This window comes from Protopterus annectens, chromosome 10.part0 (genome assembly GCF_019279795.1).
Source record: "Protopterus annectens isolate FY-2018-M chromosome 10.part0, PAN1.0, whole genome shotgun sequence".
Taxonomy (NCBI): domain Eukaryota; kingdom Metazoa; phylum Chordata; order Ceratodontiformes; family Protopteridae; genus Protopterus; species Protopterus annectens.
In genome coordinates, this window is record NC_056744.1 from 641,478,918 (window position 1) to 641,496,776 (window position 17,859).

The window sequence follows — 17,859 nt, forward strand, 5'->3', positions numbered from 1 at the left end:
TATGGTCTCTGTGTGCTTTTAAAGGAAGTTGCAGATGCAGAGAGCTGCATCTGGTAATATTGTGTGTGTACCTTGTCATCCTCTCAGTGTACGACCCCCCCACTGGTACCAGTGGTGAGGATGAGGCTCCTTGATTATTGATCCAGTAATGGATTGCCACAGTAAGAACTGATACTTGCACATCCTTAAGATATACCTATATAAATGTCAGCAGTGTGGCTCAATGGTTACTTGACATGCTTTCAGAGTCTGGAGTTCAGCCATAAACTCCTGTCACTATCTATATAGAGTTATGTGTGTTGTTCCTCTATGTCTGTGTGGGCTTTTCCAAAGTACTGGGTCTCAAATGATCACATTAGTAAAATAAATTGAATTCCTTGCAACAACAAAAACATTTACAATGCACTTGTGGCCACTGAAAACACTCTGAGAAGTGCCATTTATAATTCATTCAAAAATTAATTCAGACCATTATATAGTATCTTAGGTTTTAATATTTTTTTGATTTTCTTTTTCTACAAAATATAAGGAAAATGATTAAGCATATGATTTTAGAGGCTGCCATATTTTAGCCCTCTAAACACTGGACAGACTCATATATTGTAAATACAAAGAAACAATTTCTTCCATAATATTTACCTTGTCCTGATTCATCTGAACAGTCTCCACAATCATTAATACCATTGCACTTCTTATCAATAAAAATCCAAAATCGAGGATCTGCACATCTGAAGATTAGATATCCTGGTAGATTGTTTGGGGCATTACCTAGAAATAATAATTATATATTATAATAACATTGTTTGCACTATTTCATTGTGCTACCACTGATATGGCTCAAACATGAAAATGAAAATTAATATTAATTATATAAACAGAAGTATTTATATTTTCAGCTCTGTAATTACAACACAACTACGAGAAGAAGAAATGGGAATGAAGAAGTTGATCATTTTTGTTTTATTGATTTACGTTAGTGAAATAGTTTTATTTACTGTTTAATGAAGACCCAAAATATGAATGTTTTTTCAAATAGGTTAGGTACATTATTGTAGCTTTTATTTTCTTGTTGTTGTGATATGGCATCCTATGTAAAAAAAAACGTAAATGTTCATGATATCCTAATTGTTCATGAGAAACTAAAATCAGTAATAATTAGTAAACTGAATTTCAATTCTTACCATCTTTATTATTTTAGCTGAGTTTCATAATAAATATCAAAACATTTAATAGAACTAGCTTACATAACATATGATCACAAGCCAGTTCCACAAAAAGTAATGGGATCTTATAAAACATTTATAACAATAAAATAAAACAAGATTGAGTCCTGTATTAAACTTACAGATGACATTGCAAAATAGTATAATAAAGATTATTTTATTCTGAAAACCCCTAATGAGGAAAATTACTTCCTTTGTTTTTCCTTTCTATTGTTCATTATGCAGTCAGACTTAATGGTTTCCCTATGAATGGTTTTACCTTGGCCTGTTGCAGCATGTCTTTTGCTCCTTGGGGGCGTGCACTGCAAGTTGAATGCATTTTTGTTGGTTCACCACCTCAGGGGATGGTGGTCCTTGAACATGGGTTGTGCTGTTCACAGGCACTAAGGCATCCCTTCCCCCAAACAGGAGGGGGGTAAACCACTGTTGTCTCATGCTACTGATATGGATAGGGCAGCCGTACAGTGAATCATACGTCTCCATTGTCCAGAATCTTATAGAACATCCGAGATTTCACCAGATAATTTACTGTATCCTAGAAAATGGTTGAGTACCCTGTACATCACTGAGGACTACAGTCAGGTAATAATGACAACATTAGAGTATCATGCCTTGTTTCTTAAAATACAAGTAGCACAAAACATGTTATGGAAACTTCTTAAGTTCACTTGCTTAACATTTACAAATTGTCCTTGTGGTCCCCCATTAATTTTGTCACTGTATGGAATTCTTCAGTGAAGTTGTTGAGAGTTATGGACATTGGAATATGATATGTGGGATTAGTGTAGTGTAGTTATTTCATTATTTAGGTAATACTGAGCTGTAGGGAAGAGATACGCTCTCTGTGTGCCTCTATCAACTGCAGCCAGGAATACTTTGATCAAAGTCACACTGGAGGAAAAGAAGGCTGTGGTAACCAAACTATGGACCATGGGAACTAGCATATTATCATTACCAAGCCTTACTTCTATGACCTACTGAAGTGTGGAAACCTATATAACCATCAGCACTATAGACTTGGAAACAGTTGTGTGGTAAGATGGTCACTAACTCACAGTAAGAATCCATGGAGTACCTTGCACAGCCATCCTGTGTTTGAACAGCTCCCTGAATTCCTGTGTTGGCTAAGCGCCATATCATTGTTTGTTTTTTGTTTTCTTCTTTTTATTCTCATACCTTCCACTTAATAACACCTCCACCTCCTCCCTAATGACCTTCCACTCTCTCCTATTTATTCACTATTGAACCTCCCCCTCCCATTCATGCAGTTCAGTTCACTGATTTGTATTTCGGCAACTGAATCACATCGGCCAGTACAACTTGAATATTCCCTACACATCCAGTTGTCATTCACCGATTAGTAGGAAACCCAAAGGAAACAGTTGTTTTAATCATCTTACCATAAATTCAAATATGATTAAAAGAGAGAGTTTGAAGGTGCTTTCTGGTTTTCCTTAGATTTATTGACTCTAATTAACTTTGAACTATGTGATTAAATGTTTTAAAATCTAGGTAAAATATCTCTAATGTATTTTAATTGGCCTGAAAATGAGGACATATGTCAACATTATTTCTGCTTATTATTAAGTAACTATGCCAGATTTTAACACATGAATGAGCCACTCCACTATTTTTTTTCAGAGGAATAGTGAAAAAAGCTTTTGAAATCCAAATTTTGAAAATGAGTACAGTGATACATTGGTATGAAAATATTTTAGTAAATATAATTTTTACTGAAAAGAAACTGTGTGCCCAGTGACCCTACCTGGTCAACAAATTGGGTGCTACTATGGCACAACAACATTTTGTGGAAATTATATTAAAAGGAAATGCAGTTATTTCATGTTTTCATTTACTTGGACAGTGTTCACTATAGGCACAGCATTTACATATGATTTCCATGATATGCACAATATGTATATATGTTTTTGCAGTATGTACAGAATGTGCATATGGTTTTCATGATATGTGCAGCAGTGGCATGTGACCAAACAGCTTTATAGATGAAAGTGTTCAGACATCAGTTTAAAGGGTAATGCAACATGTTCATTGTAGCATGTTGGTTGAAATGTCTTATTACTACCTGAGCTAACAAGAAGTAAAGGTTATTTAATGAAATTCAGAATGCTATAGACCAGGCTTCAATGAACAATATATCATGGAATATGGGGTATAAAAGAATGCTGATAGAATTTTGCAGATTTGGTTTAAAAACATCAGGATTTGCGTGGAACCTATATGGAGTTTACATGTGTGCGTAGTGGTGCGTGATGAGCAGCAGCTAGCATTGTATATTCATGCCACATACCACTTTTAAATGTAAATAAGCAAAGTGTTGTGGTTGGCAACAGTGTTGTCAGCCAGGAAACCATGTAAGTGAACATAGATAGCACTCCTGTTTAAATCAGAGCACTGACGGTCCATGGTTTTGTGCATAAGGCCACAGTGATTACCAGGGATTTACAGCTTTCAATCTCTTAGTGCAAACCATCTGGACAAAGGCCAACAAAATGGGGGTACAATGACTCAGACATAGGGATATATTTGACATATTTGCCCTATAGAAATGTACTAGAATAACCAGGGGGTTGTTTTAAAATACATGTTCTGAAGGATTTGAAGTATAAAACTCAAATGTGTGTAATATTGAGCCACATCAGTCGTGAGATCATACCAGTGATATGGCAGAAAGCCACACATTTTATAAGAAACACATCTGGACATTCTGTGAATATATGGACAATTAAAAGGTATGAATGTTAAGTATGTGGTCCAAACACAGTACAGAACAGTGTGTCTACAGTGCAGAGTGTTGTGAAATCCTGTTCCTGGCATTCTGTACTGAAGTTGTGCAAATGATCTGTAATGGTACCTGGACTGCCATGTAAAATAGACACTCAGGGGAAGTGTGTGTATTGAGTAATGACACACAGATAAATTGTAGGAATGAACACAGGGAAAAGGGACAGGTGAAATAACCAAATGTACAGCAGATGAGGGCATGCCAATGGAAGATGGTTGTAGCAGCAACATTAATCACATATAAGTATGGTACAGTAAGGACTACACAGTGAAAAAGTGCATTATGTGTCTGTCACACAAGGTAAGGATGTATGTGTGAGATAAGCATCCTTACATGAATAATGCAGAAGACATCTATCAGGGGTCGGACATACAATTGGGGGAGGGTGCATATTGTGAAGCTGTACAAACTGATATGCCTGAGTATGAGTGTACACTCAACAGGGGTCTCCAGCAAACGGGACATAGGTAAAGGCTCATGAACAACATTAAAAGAACCAACCACAATCATGGTCAATATCAGAAGAATACCACCAATAATCCCATGCCTCTGACATAACATATGCGATTTAGAGTGATCAGAGATGATTCTGCACAAACACACTTGTACAAGTATGCATGGTGCACACCAATCATCTTGCCTGTGTTGCTCATAATGTTGCATACAGGTATAGCAGTGTCCCTCCTAACACCTCCAGCAGATGTTACAGTGCCCGGACAGTGTGTAAGATTATCCTCATAGAGTATGGACATATCATAATAGTTGTACAAGTGTGTTTGTGCAGAATCATCTCTGATCACTCTAAATCGCATATGTTATGTCAGAGGCATGGGATTATTGGTGGTATATATATATATATATATATATATATATAAGTACACTATGTAATCTCGAAATACTGAAATCCCGAATGTCAGTATTTCAAAATCACATAGCCGAAAACCCAACTACAACACACATTTCCTAAACTGCATAACTGCGAAATTCAAAATCCCGAATTTACGCTACATGTACAGCACACACATAAACATACACACAACTCTCCCACAATCAAATAAACAATACTACACTACAGATAAGCAGGGGGCAAGCCCCCATGTGGGGTTCTGCACCCCCCTACTTATATATTCTAACTCCGAGATCGGACAAACAGACACACAAAGGAAACTCACACCCACAGATTTTACAGTCCCTCACACACACACACACAAACACACACAACGCACACTTATACACACCAAAGCCCTTAACCAACAAACTTACACATAAATACTTAAATAAACTTCTACCCATCCAGCCACACACTGCACCAGTGGAGGCAGAAATTCAACATCTCTGTGCTTTGGGATTTTAAATTTCACGCTTCTGCCAGTTTCAGAACTTTAGGTTTTCAGCTATGTGATTTTGAAATACTGAAATTCAGGATTTCAGTATTTTGAGATTAGATAGTGAATCCATATATATATATATATATATATATATATATATATATATATATATATATATATATATATATATATATATATATATATATATATATATACAGAGAGAGAGAGAGAGCACAATCCACACTGTCACAAATGTTATCCAAGGCATTAATGTTGTCAGACACCTATGTATATACTGTGTGCATCACCAGAACAGGTAGCACACATGCAGCTGATGTAACAACTTGATGGGAGTCCCGCACCATCAGACAGTGATGTTTATGTAACAAAAAGAATTCCTAGGTATGGCCAATAAGCTGTGTGACAGCGCACTGTGACAAAGGTGGTACACTTCAGTTACACATTGGTGGAAGATGTGTAGGGAGGGTACATGAAGAAGGGTGTATTATACTCTGTTATTGATGTGATGAAGGCTGGGAACTATGGTGGCATTATGTCCTCTGATATGGATGTCCTTCACATACTCAGTACTTGTGTTACATACAGGGGAGTAGTCAGCACTATGACCACATGCTGGTGGATGTTCCACTTACCATCTACTCCAGGACACAGGTCACATACCTATTGCTTTGACTATAGGGTGTGATGTCCACATTATACATGGATTGTGTGTTTCTTTTCATGAAATAACAAATCCCCCCATGTTTTCTTGTCATTGCAGGTGTTGTCATGGCTGTGGTAGCAATCTTTGATGTGTGTTGATACTATCTGTATTATACTAATATCACAGTTGGAGTCAATGATTGCCCACAATCTGTAGTCCTTCAGGCAGCTGTTTGGACACAGGATGTGTATGTCATCAGGAATTTCCATCACTTAAGTAATGGACAGGAAAGGGCCTAGCAGATAGCCTTGATGTATAGACCTGATCACTGGACCTGAGATATAGGCCACTTCACACATTTCAACATAGTGAGATGCCAGGTGTATGATACACTGGTCCTCCCACTTGGTGATATAGATGTTTATGGCTACATCTGACAGTATTGATTAAATACCTCAGTGTGAATTTGTGTCAAATGCCTTGGCCTGGTCAAGCTCCACAGGATGATAGTGTTGTCATCATGAATTCCCTCAATGACCTCTTTGAGGACATCTATCAGATGTAACAGACATGATGTAGCATTAATAACTCACACATATCTGTTGCACATAGCCAGGATATTACCACTGTCCATTTAGGAAAGGTACATTATGACATGATGGTATACCTCACAACTGAAGAGATTCAGGATGTGTCTATACATGCATGCATCAGATGCTGTCCCCCCAACTCAGATGGATGCGTTTTGATGTACACCCTTCTAAGGGAACATAGCGTGTATGGAGGGTGTGTTGAAGTGTGTATTCATCTGTATCATGAAGGTGTATGTGCTGAGTCATGCCACTGGCACTCTATGATGTTATTGCAGCCCATTGATTCTGTGTGATAGGCCTGGATGAAGGTAAGACAGTGCATACAGCCTATTTTGATCTGGCTTAGGGTTTTGATGCAATCCCCCCCACACAGGTATCATTAAGAAACTCTCCCAGCTGGGGATTAACCCTTATGCCACTAGTTGGGTAACCAATTGGCTCACTGACAGAACACATACTGTGAAGGTTCGTGAATCAACCTGTACCAGTAGAGCTATCACAATTGGCGTACCCCAGTGATTTGTGTTGTGCTTGGCCCTTTATTGTTTGGAATTTATTTCATGACAGTTCGGGCTAAAGAATATAGCTTTTGGCTTACCAGGTTTGCTGATTCTTGCATATTGGGTGCAATCATTGAGTCCTCCAATGATGATAACATACTACAGGAGGAGCTATCACAACAAATGACTGGTGACGAAGTCACATGATTTACAAATAAATGTAGAAATGTCTTTATTTTGTCCTTCTGAAAAATGGAATTCCATGCTAATTACAGCATTAACAACAGTCCTGCTATGCTGAAACCCAGTGATGCAAGCATTGGGAACACATGTAGATGGCAATCTGAACTTCGATCACAAAGTGTCAACATCATAAGTCACACCATCATATTCAGATCTTAAGACAGTATGACAGCACTGTACTTGAACCTCATCAGAACACTAATGGAGTATAATGCTCTCTTTTGCATGCACCTCACCAAACACATGCAGAAGCTAGAGAGACCACAGGGGTTTCTCACCAAGAAAACACAGGGCCTACAAACCATGCCATGATGTATGTGGATAGACTGAAAGGCATGTCACTGCAATCTGTATCATATAGGATGAGGTGTCTTCTTCATAGCCTCCAGGCCAGTCTCTGTCCCTGCCCTGGTTGGAATAGTGCATATCCACAAATCAGATATAGCTGATGACATCAGCAGTGTCTGTTGAGGAGAACATGGTAATAATAACCAACCTTTCTAATTAGGCATCAACTGAGTCCAACTAAATGTCCTACTCATCAATTAATAAGGGACAAAAGAAACTTTAACCCCACCAATTTCATATCTGACCTTAAGAGATGCAACTGTTAACTTCTGAAACTGCTTAACCTAGAAGATGCAGTTAAATACTTTACCCTCATAGATATTTTGAACTTACATGCCCCTTCCAAAACTATAAGGGTTAAAGCTAATTTCACTCCTTGGTTAACCAACGAAACCAGGTCAGTACTTAAGATCAGGTATCAGTGGCATAAAACTAGAGCCCAAGCCTCCAAACAAGCATTTCTCAAACTTAGAAGCAAAGCAAAGTGACTAGTTAAACAAGACAAGATTAACTACTACCATAACACCCAAATTAAGCATCAAAACAACCCACAAAAATTCTGGGCAGCTATAAACAACATACTCCTACCAGGAAAATCTAGTGCATCCTCCCCAACTACTACTAACACCTCAGAGAACATAGCCACTCTATTCAATAAATACTTTACTGAGACAGTACTAGGTCTCTCCAACCATCAGAACTTGTCGCCTACAGTAGATCCACTCAAGTGTCATGATAACACCACCACCTTTCCTTATCAGTTAGTCCCAATAGACAGGATAAAAAGATTGCTACAAAGACTAAAACCTACAACATTGGCTGCAGACAAACTTCCAGCAGATTTTCTCAGAATTGCTGTTGATGCTATAGCCTACTCTGTAGCTATCCTTATTAATAGATCCAGCTCTGAAAATATAGTCCCAGAAATTTGGAAGATATCACATATTATTCCCCTACACAAAGGGGGTAACTCCACAAAACTCAACAACTACTGACCAAATGCCATTTTATCCCCTCTGTCTAAAATTCTAGAGAGCTGTATCCATAAACAAATTATGGTTTACCTACAGAATCACAAACTTCTTTCAAACACACAACATGGCTTTCGAGCTTCTCACAGCACTACCACTGTGGTAAATGTCCTTCACCATCACAATCACAAACTTCTTTCAAACACAACATGGCTTTCGAGCTTCTCACAGCACTACCACTGTGGTAATGTCCTTCACCAACACAGTTAACCATCATGGAAACAATGGCAAATTTGTATCTGCAATCTTTCTTGACCTTTCTAAAGCCTTCAACATGGTTTCACATATTAAACTCATTAAAGTTCTGTCTAAGCTAAATTTAAATCAAAACACCATTTCCTGGTTCTAAAGCTATTTATCTGGATGCCAGCAGACAACCCAATGGCAGCATGATCTCTTTCTTCTCCCAGTCACTCTAGGTGTTCCACAAGGTTCCATTCTTGGACTCCATATCTTCTCTCTATTTACTAACAATCTCCATACTTCTACAAAATGTGCTTCTGTCATCCAGTATGTAAGCCACACTAATATGTGCTGATACATCCTTAAAAGATCTCCACTCTTTCACCTATTTCTCCTCAGTTGAAGCTTGGCTCACTAACTCCCAATTGATTCTGAATCCTAATAAAACAAAATGTATGCTTTTCTATCCTACTAGACTCAATGCACTTTGCCCCAAATTTAATATCCTGTCCACAGCAAGACCATTATCTCACCAATAACCCACACCAAACTCCTAGGAGTAGTAATTGACAGTAATATGAGATTTGATATCCACATCTCCCAAACCATAAAAATGTACATAAAAACTTGGAGTTCTATACAGAAATAAGCAGTTTCTTACAAAAAACAGCAAATCCACTATTGCACATCATATTTCAACACTTCTCTGTGTCTCACACAGTTTTATTAACCAGAGAAAGACTGAATTAGCTAAACTGGACACCTGTTACAATAACATAGCTAGGTTTGTTACTGATTCAGATCATAGGTCACACCACTGTGTAGCACTAAAGCAACTTAACTGGTTGAAACTGCCTCAGCTCCTACTCTATACACAACATACACTAGCCCATAAAATCTTGAATCAGCCTGAAAAAACACCAGCCCTTCCAAACCTGCAACATCCATACTCACGCAATAGGATCCTCTGCTCCAGTAACAAATTACTATTAGATAGAACTAAAGCCAATAATATTGCTGGTGAATCCCTTTTCTCTAATTTTATCCCCAAAATCTGGACTACACTGTCTGTCAACATATCAACCTCTATTGCCACAGTACAGTTCAACAAATTACTAAAAACTCACCCAAATAATACTTGGCTCTGTTCTTGTACCACTCCTGCTTAATTTAACCTTTATCCTATCACCCTAACTAGGCTTATCATCTAACTCAAATATTACAGTAATATCCCCAGTAACTACTTGAATGGTCCTATCCATCCATGTTCAACATATCCATACACCACTTTTCATCATCCTCAAGTCTCTTGTAAATAATGATTTATTTGCTGACTTTATTTGTCAATGTCTTAAAATGAACGTAGCTGCTGAAGTCAAATTGTACTCTTATGTAAATATAGATTGTCATTTATGTAAATGTAGCTGTCAAATGCAGTAGTGTACTGATTGCTTAGCTTAATGGACATGTTTATATGATGCTTAATGCAAATGTAAGTGATGAACTCTATAGTCATATGCAAAAGTACATTGTTTTCTATGCATATGTAGCTGGTAAATGCAAAATGTATCCTAAATCAAAATGTATAGTGTTTGCTTATGTTAATGTACATGTTTCATGGGAAGCTTTTCTCCCCAGACCTCAGCTGAAAAAGAACTTGTGTTCAGTCAGACTTTCCCAGCAATCAAATGTAAAATGCAAAAAATAATAAAATAAACAGTGTCCCACATGCTGGTGTAAAAGGCTCTCTGTAATGTCAAGCAAGAGCACAAAGACGCACACACATTTGACTGCAGTAAGAATAGAACCCCTACCTAAGTACAAAGACTACATATATCTATATTTAAGGCAAGCACCACAGCTCAAGTCTGACTTGGAGTATCTCAGACAACAGTTTATAGCTGATGACATCAGCATTAGCAGTGTCTGAAAGAATATGGCAATAACAGTATCCCACATGCCAATATAAAAGACTCTCTGTAATGTCAAGCAAGAGCATACACACACACACACACACACACACACACACACACACTTGACTGCAGTGAGACTAGAACCCCTACCTAAGTACACAGACTACAGATCTCAGTACTTTATGCAAGCACCACAACACAAGTCTGACTTTTACCAGACTGCAGGTCAACTTATAGTGGATAACATCAGCAGGGTATGTTGGAGAGAACATGTTGGGAGGTCTGCATGAAATGGATGTGTAGGCATGTGCAAGCATCAAAATACTGTCAAGCCATGGAATTGGAGCAGTAACTGTAGGATAAACACTTCTGCTCTTCTGTCTAGACACAAAAACACACACATTGTTGACTTCAGGGAGAACTGAACCCCTACCTATCTAAGTACACAGACTACAGAACTCAATACTTTACACAAGTGCCATGGCACAAGTCTGACTTTTACATTACTGCAGGTCAACTTATAGTGGAAGACATCAGCAGGATATGTTGGAGAGAAGATGCTGGGAGGCCTGCAGAGGTTCATAGGTTTGAGGTTACTAGCCTAATGGCCCTAGAGCATTTACAAGCCTTGTAAAAAAGCTGTGTAAAAACACAAGTACCTTTATTGAGCATAGTTAGATGGGTGATGTTAGCAGAGCAATTTTGTGATCAGCACCAACTGACCCTGACCATGAGAAACATAGGTGCCACCCCAGGGATGAATTTATAATCACCCATCCAGTTGTTATGGTTGAGCTTGAATAGGGTCATGGAGGAGCACTGCTTCACATGCAGTGGGAATTTATTACAGAGGAGTGTCAATTGCTGGGAGATATATCTGTCTCCCCAGCATGTTCTGTTTATTTCACAGGCTAGGTTGAGATCCCTAGAGCAAGTTGTTCTTGTCCCATGTAATTTGCAGATGTCCAGCGTTTCCAGTAGGGCAGGGTCTGAGACTGCTCTGTAGGCCAGGCAAAGTAATCTCTCATCAGTCTGCATGATATTGAGTACAGTGACAGGTCTTTCAGTCTTTCCATGTATGTCATGTTTTGGGGCCCTGGATTCTTCCTATCACAGGCCTCTTTTTTTTCTCCAGTTGCTGTATGTGTCTGGTGACATACAGACACAGGGAAGCATTCTCCTCATTTAGTGATCTGACTAGGGTAGAGAACAGCAGAGCTATGACCTCCCTGGTCTTGGTTGTAGTGGTCTTATTTATAGGTTGTGCAATGTAGAATGTGCGTCTCACCATTATGAATACATAGTGATTGATGTGTTGATTGCTATTAACATATGTTTGCAAGTCTTGCAACACTGTGTTTGAGCTTAGAGACATGCTATGTATATCATAATTAGCAGGGGTACTTTATTGCCAAATGGGACAATGAGGCAATTTTTGCTCTAAGGTTTGGTCAGTGAGTTTGGCACCAATTGTTTGTCTGCATCAGCCCCTTTTGTAATATGTTAACATTGTTGGGGGACTCTATATGTCTGTGTCCATCCGACAGTCATCTGTAAACTTGGTAAGCCACAGGCCATCTACCTTTGCCTGACCTTCAGAGAAATAGTTGCTAAACAGTTGAGGGCCGAGCACAGATCCTTGTGGTATTGCACTGGCAAGTGGCCTAGTAGTGGAGGTGCAGTCCCCAACTTTGAGATTGTGTATTCTGTTGGTGAGACAGTTGGCTATCTATCTAGTAATGTATGGGTTAATTCCCAAATGGGAGTTTTTTTTTTTCTATGATACCTAAATGGGGATAGTGGTAAAGGCCTTGGATAGCTCATCATAGGTGGTATGTCTTGTTATCCCTCATCCAAGTCTTTGGGGTCAGTATCAAGGAGGTTCACTATGTATAATAAGGAAGATCTACCCTTAAGAAAACTGTGTTGAAGGTCACATATGTTCCTGTGGATAAGGTCTATGCTGATTCCTTCCCTATTATTGCAGATAAGGCTTTTAAGGTTTATGGGTCAAGTAGTTCTAATTCTGCATGTTACGTGATTGATGTGCATTGTGTATCACACATCATTTGATATTAATTTCTGTAGTGTAGGTGATATATGTGTGGAAAAAGTACTGAGACACCAGGATTGCAGTGGAGAGGCAACACATGGCTGTATTGTAAATATGTGATATATTGTTAAATAGGGCCTTCAGTTTGTTATGTTTCTACATGTAATTTCATGTCATAGACAGGAAATGGACAGTAAACAGCAGTAATACATATTTTCTTTTCCATAGCTCAATAAGCAGCTGGTTTGCATCATCGTTGGCCAAGTGTTGGCGCATGCAACATATACATTTCAAATACTCTCCATGTTTGCACATAGTTAAGCAGTGCACAAATGTGTGCCACATTGCCAAATGTCTGAGAGTTAGTACTGGGTCTATGAAACACACCTGCTTCTTAACTGACTCTGTGGCAGCAGGTGTAAATGCATTAATGCATTTCATTTGAAGCTCAGATGATATTGGGTTCAAATCCAGGTGTATAGGTTCATAGGTTGGTACTAGGCTATCAGCCCTAGGGCCTATTCAAGCCTAGCCATAACAATTCCCTGGCTCTTTCTTCCCACCCTATTTACTTCCCTGGACACCTGTCTAGCAGGGTGACTGACGTGATCCCCAGGGTGAATTTCCTTTCTCCCATCCAATCATCAAGGTTCCTTTTGAAGACGGCCAAAGAGGCACTCTGCTTGACATGTATGGGCAGTTTATTCCAGAGTCTGGGGAGTCTCTGGGTCAGGAACCTATCCCTCCAACATGTTTTGTTTATTGTGATGACACGGTTTAGATCCCTGGAGCGTGTGGCTCTGAGGGATTGGGATTTCTTTAAGTGTAGCATGTCCAGCAGCTGTGGGTTTGACATGGCCCTGTATGTTAAGCAGAGATCGCCTTGGAGTAGATGATATGTGACAGAGTATAGCTGGAGTTTTTTAAGGCAGTCAGCATAGGGCATCTGCTTTAGGCCTGTGATTTTTTTAGTGAGGTATTTCTGTGGCCTTTCCAGGTGTTGCAGATGTCTTGAGAGGTACATACCAAATGGGGCATTGAGTACAGGGAGACAATGACCTCCCTTTTTCTGGATGAAAAGCCCTTAGTGATGAGGTGTGCCACATAGAAGGATTTCCTGACTGTTGTGGAGATGTGGTTATTGAAGGTGAGACCACTGTCCACCTGTGTCCCTAAGTCTCTTATCACACTTTCGGTGTTTAGTGTACTGCCACCTATGTGGTAATTCATGGGTACATGTTTTTTCCCAAAGGGGATAACTATACATTTCTTGGCATTGAGCTTGAGCCCTTGGCAATGCCACCAAGCATCTGTTTCTGTAAGGTACTTTTGTAGAGTATCAACATCATTTGGGCATTCAATAATGGTTCCCAGTTTGCAGTCATCTGCAAACTTTGTTAGCCAGAGTCCCTTAGTGTTGGCCTGTACTTCAGAGAAATAGATGCCAAACAAGAGAGGTCCCAGGACTGAACCCTGAGGTACTCCACTTGTCACTTGTCTAGAGCTGGATTTGGAGTCAACTACTTTTACAGTGTGGGTTCTGTCAGTAAGCCAGTTGGCAACCCATCGAGTGACGTAGGGATTAATGCCCAGCTTAGTAAATTTATCTATGATTCCAGAGTGGGGGATGGTGTCAAAGGCCTTGGTGAGGTCCAGATAGGCTGTGTGGACTGTCTTACCCTTGTCCACGGCTCTGGAGACTGATTCAAAGAAGTCAATCAGGTTCAGGAGACAAGATCGGCCCTTCATGAACCCAAACTGAGTGGGGTCCAGTGTTTTAAGATTGCTAATGTCTTTGTTTATAAGTTCCATGATAATACATTCCATGGCCTTGCAGATCAGGCTCATCAGAATGATGGGGCGGTAGTTCCCTGGATCCAAGTTGGATCCCCCCTTGTGGAGTGGGATAACTGTAGCTGTGCGCCACTCATTGGGCATGAAGCCTGAGGTGAGGGTATGATTAAACATGACACTTGCTTGAGGTGCCAGTTAATTTTGTAGTTCATGTAGTACACAGCCCGGGATGTCATCTGGTCCCATGGATGCTGTATTCTTAGCTTTGGAGAGTGCATTTTTTACCTGTGTGGCCATTATTACTGGAATATGGCAATCTTCCGGTATTGAGATGGGCCATTTAGGGGGTAAGAGGGGGGGTGAAGTTGGCACTGAATCAATCTGCCAGGATATTGGCAATATCCTTGGGATCACTATATTTAATGCCATTCTGTTGTAGCTCAGCGCAGATCTGAGCATTGCCATTTATATTCTTGACGTAGTTTTAGAATGACCAACCAAGGAAAAGGAACGCTAAGAAAATCCAAAGGAAAATGTGGTCCAAAACCGAAAAGAATTTATTCAATAAAACAATAAAACAATGAATTGAAACAAACAGAATTGACCTAGGTTTCGTCCTTTTTAAAGACTTCTTCAGAATACATACCAAATCCATGCTAACCTATTTATATGAACACAAGCCACACCCCTTAATGAAACAATTAAATCTTAAAATTCACTTCTTACACATTAAAAATATAAAAATATAAAAATAAATGTGTGAACAATGTAATACTCAAAATGTGTTAAATATTTAACCTAAAAACATTAATATATATGAATAAAAATTAATTACTGGCTACATGCCACAGGTAATAATTTTACCATTAATAAATACAATATTTATATTTCAGGCCATTATGATTGTTTTTCCAAAAATGTGGTTTATGTTGCTAAATGCCAACAATGTTTGGCATTTTATATAGGTAAAACATGTAGAAATTTTAGAGAAAGGGTAAGAGAGCATCTTTTGGATATTAAGCATTTAAAATCCACTAATGCATTAGCCAGGCATGTAGCCAGTAATTTAACTCATGAATTCAAGTTTTGTGTGGTGCAACAAATTAAATATGATAAACAGGGGAAAATCTTGGATATTCATCTTGATTTATGTGAACTTAGATGGCAGATTAGGTTGGATGCACACAAATACCCTGGTCTAAATGATTATTGTTCTATTAAACCTTTTTTAAGGTTAAAATACATCACAGGGTAGTTTTGTGTGATGTTGCATTCAATATGGTAAAAATTCAAGTATATATATATAATATATATATATATATATATATATATATATATATATATATATCTATATATGTATATATATATATATATATATATATATATACATATATATATATATATATATATATATGTATATATATATATATATATATATAGATATATTATTTATTTAATTTTTATTCATATATATTAATGTTTTTAGATTAAATATTTAACACATTTTGCGTATTACATTGTTCACACATTTATTTTTATATTTTTATATTTTTAATGTGTAAGAAGTGAATTTTAAGATATAATTGTTTCATTAAGGAGTGTGGCTTGTGTTAATATAAATAGGTTAGCATGGATTCGGTATGTATTCTGAAGAAGTCTTTAACAAGGACGAAACCTAGGTCAATTCTGTTTGTTTCAATTCATTGTTTTATTGAATAAATTATTTTCGGTTTTGGACCACGTTTTCCTTTGGATGTAGTTATAGAATGCCTTGTGGTTGTCTTTGGAATCTTTGGCAATTTTATTTTCGTAACTAGCTTTGGAGGATTTTATGAGGGATCTCAGCTTCTTACTGAGGCTGGTAAGAGAATTTTTTGCATCCTGGGATTTTCTGCAACAGTTTCTTCCTTTTGTTGTAAAGTTTGTTTATGGCAGGGGACCATCAGATTGGCTTCTTTTTTTTTGAGGAGAACATCTTGGTCCTATTTGGGACTCATGCATGAGTGGATGTGCTCGTACAGTGCCTTAATGTGCAGTTCCCGTCTGCATGGGTGTCATGAAGTTTGTAACTCATGACTTGAGTAGCATGAAGTTGGCTTTGGAGAAGTTTTTTATGGAGGTTTCCTTACTGGGGGGTGAGGGTGGGATGTAGATGTTAAGGGTTATTAGCTTATGGTCTGACCTGACCAACGAGGGGGTGACCATAGGTGTGGAGCATCGATTTCCTATGTTGGTAATGACCAGGTCTAGGATATTGGAGCCCCTGGTGAGACTATGGATTAGTTGATCCAGGGCACTGGAATTTATGAATTCCAAGAACCGTTGGGCAGAGGTGTTGGTACATGAGTAGTTTTCCCAGTTAATGGCAGGGTAGTTGAAATCACCCAGTATTAGGGTGTTTGGTTGCATATTAATATTTTCCAGTATGCTTAGAAAGGTGTAGTTAGAATCTTGGGGCATGGTGGGGGATCTGTAGCAAGATACAATTTGGATTGCAGTCTTACCTAGTGTTAGTTGCACCTGGAGAATTTCAGACGCATTGTGTTGGGCAACTAACCTGGTGATGTGAATATCCTTGGTGAATATGGACATTCCTCCACCTTTAGTGTTTCGATCCTGGTTTGGTGGCCAAAATGTGTAGTAAGAGTTGTAGCAAGGTATTGCAGGGGTGCTCTCTGGCGCATTGAACCATGTCTTAGTTACTGCACAGATATCGATGTTCTCCATTTTTAGGAGTGCCTCAAGAGAGTGCATTTTGAGGTTTAGACTTCTAGCATTGAGTAGCATTACCTTCAGATTTTGCATACTTGTACCTGTTACGGTGGTGGTTTTGTCCTTTGAACTTTGCCTAAAAAGGGTTGGCAAGAGCCTTAGCCAGTAACCTGATTCCCAGGGACGACAGGTGCAGACCATCTCTGGCAAAGCATCGTGGTCTGTCGATCATGTCGTCCCAGGCAGACAGATACTGGATCCCCTTTGAATGACACCAGAAGCTTAGCCAATTGTTGAAGTCAATCATTTTGTCCTTATATTGTGGTATTATTCTGGGCGAAGGCAGGATGCTACTCAGGGCTAGGGTCATACCTGCCTGGGCCACATGATCTGAGAGCTCTTCCATGTCTCTTTTCATGTAGTCCAGGGAGGTACGTCTCAAGTCATTCACTCCAACATGGACAATGACAG

General features: G+C 38.8%; 1 protein-coding gene across 1 annotated transcript in view; it reads right to left on the reverse strand.

Annotated features, from left to right (window-relative positions):
* Window positions 1-17,859, reverse strand: part of LDLRAD1 (low density lipoprotein receptor class A domain containing 1) — a 275,292-nt gene that overhangs the window by 24,702 nt on the left and 232,731 nt on the right. Inside the window, exon 5 of the mRNA XM_044085483.1 lies at window positions 640-768. Coding sequence (XP_043941418.1) covers window positions 640-768 — 129 coding nt within the window. The remainder of the gene's footprint in view (window positions 1-639; window positions 769-17,859) is intronic.